The sequence below is a fragment of the Blastocystis sp. subtype 4 genome (assembly GCF_000743755.1).
Source record: "Blastocystis sp. subtype 4 strain WR1 chromosome Unknown seqid_1268, whole genome shotgun sequence".
NCBI lineage: Eukaryota > Bigyra > Opalinata > Blastocystidae > Blastocystis > Blastocystis sp. subtype 4.
Genome location: NW_014568279.1, coordinates 1 through 524, shown reverse-complemented (window position 1 = coordinate 524; position 524 = coordinate 1). Strand labels below are relative to the sequence as shown.

General features: G+C 40.5%; 1 protein-coding gene across 1 annotated transcript; it reads left to right on the top strand.

Annotated features, from left to right (window-relative positions):
• On the top strand, positions 1–524 carry JH06_5869 (hypothetical protein; the record flags this gene model as incomplete). The annotated part of the gene is made up of 1 exon (XM_014669112.1): positions 1–524. A coding segment is annotated over one exon (524 nt), but the record flags the coding sequence as incomplete, so codon positions are not given.

Here is a 524-nt window from a genome sequence, read left to right as displayed (position 1 = left end):
TGGATCCTTATACTGGTTGGATCTCAGGTACTGCCACTTCTGAGAGTACTACTCAAACCTACACCATCACTGCTACTAAGATTAGTGGAGGAGATGTGACTGATACTATCTCTCTATCAGTTTCGATATGTACTGGAAGCAAGGGATTGATGACTGTTCGTTTCTACGCTGACTCTTATCCCAATGAGAATTCATGGAAGCTGTATGAAGGAAGAGGAACTTCAGGAACTGTGTTGAGATCTGTATCCATGTTTCCTGTGAAGTCAACCTATTACTATGCTGATTTCTGTTTGAATGATGGAATCTACACATTTGAAGGAGCTGATTCATATGGTGATGGATGGGGTATTGGATCTGGTTACACTTTGACTGTTGATTTGGGAGAGATGGAGTTGGATATCATGACAATGAACAAACAGGATTACAAACCGATCTATGTATCAAGTGTGTTCTCAACATATTTCCCTTTCCAGATTGAATACACAGATTGGAAGGTGATACAGAGTGATGTGTCAAGTGATTGG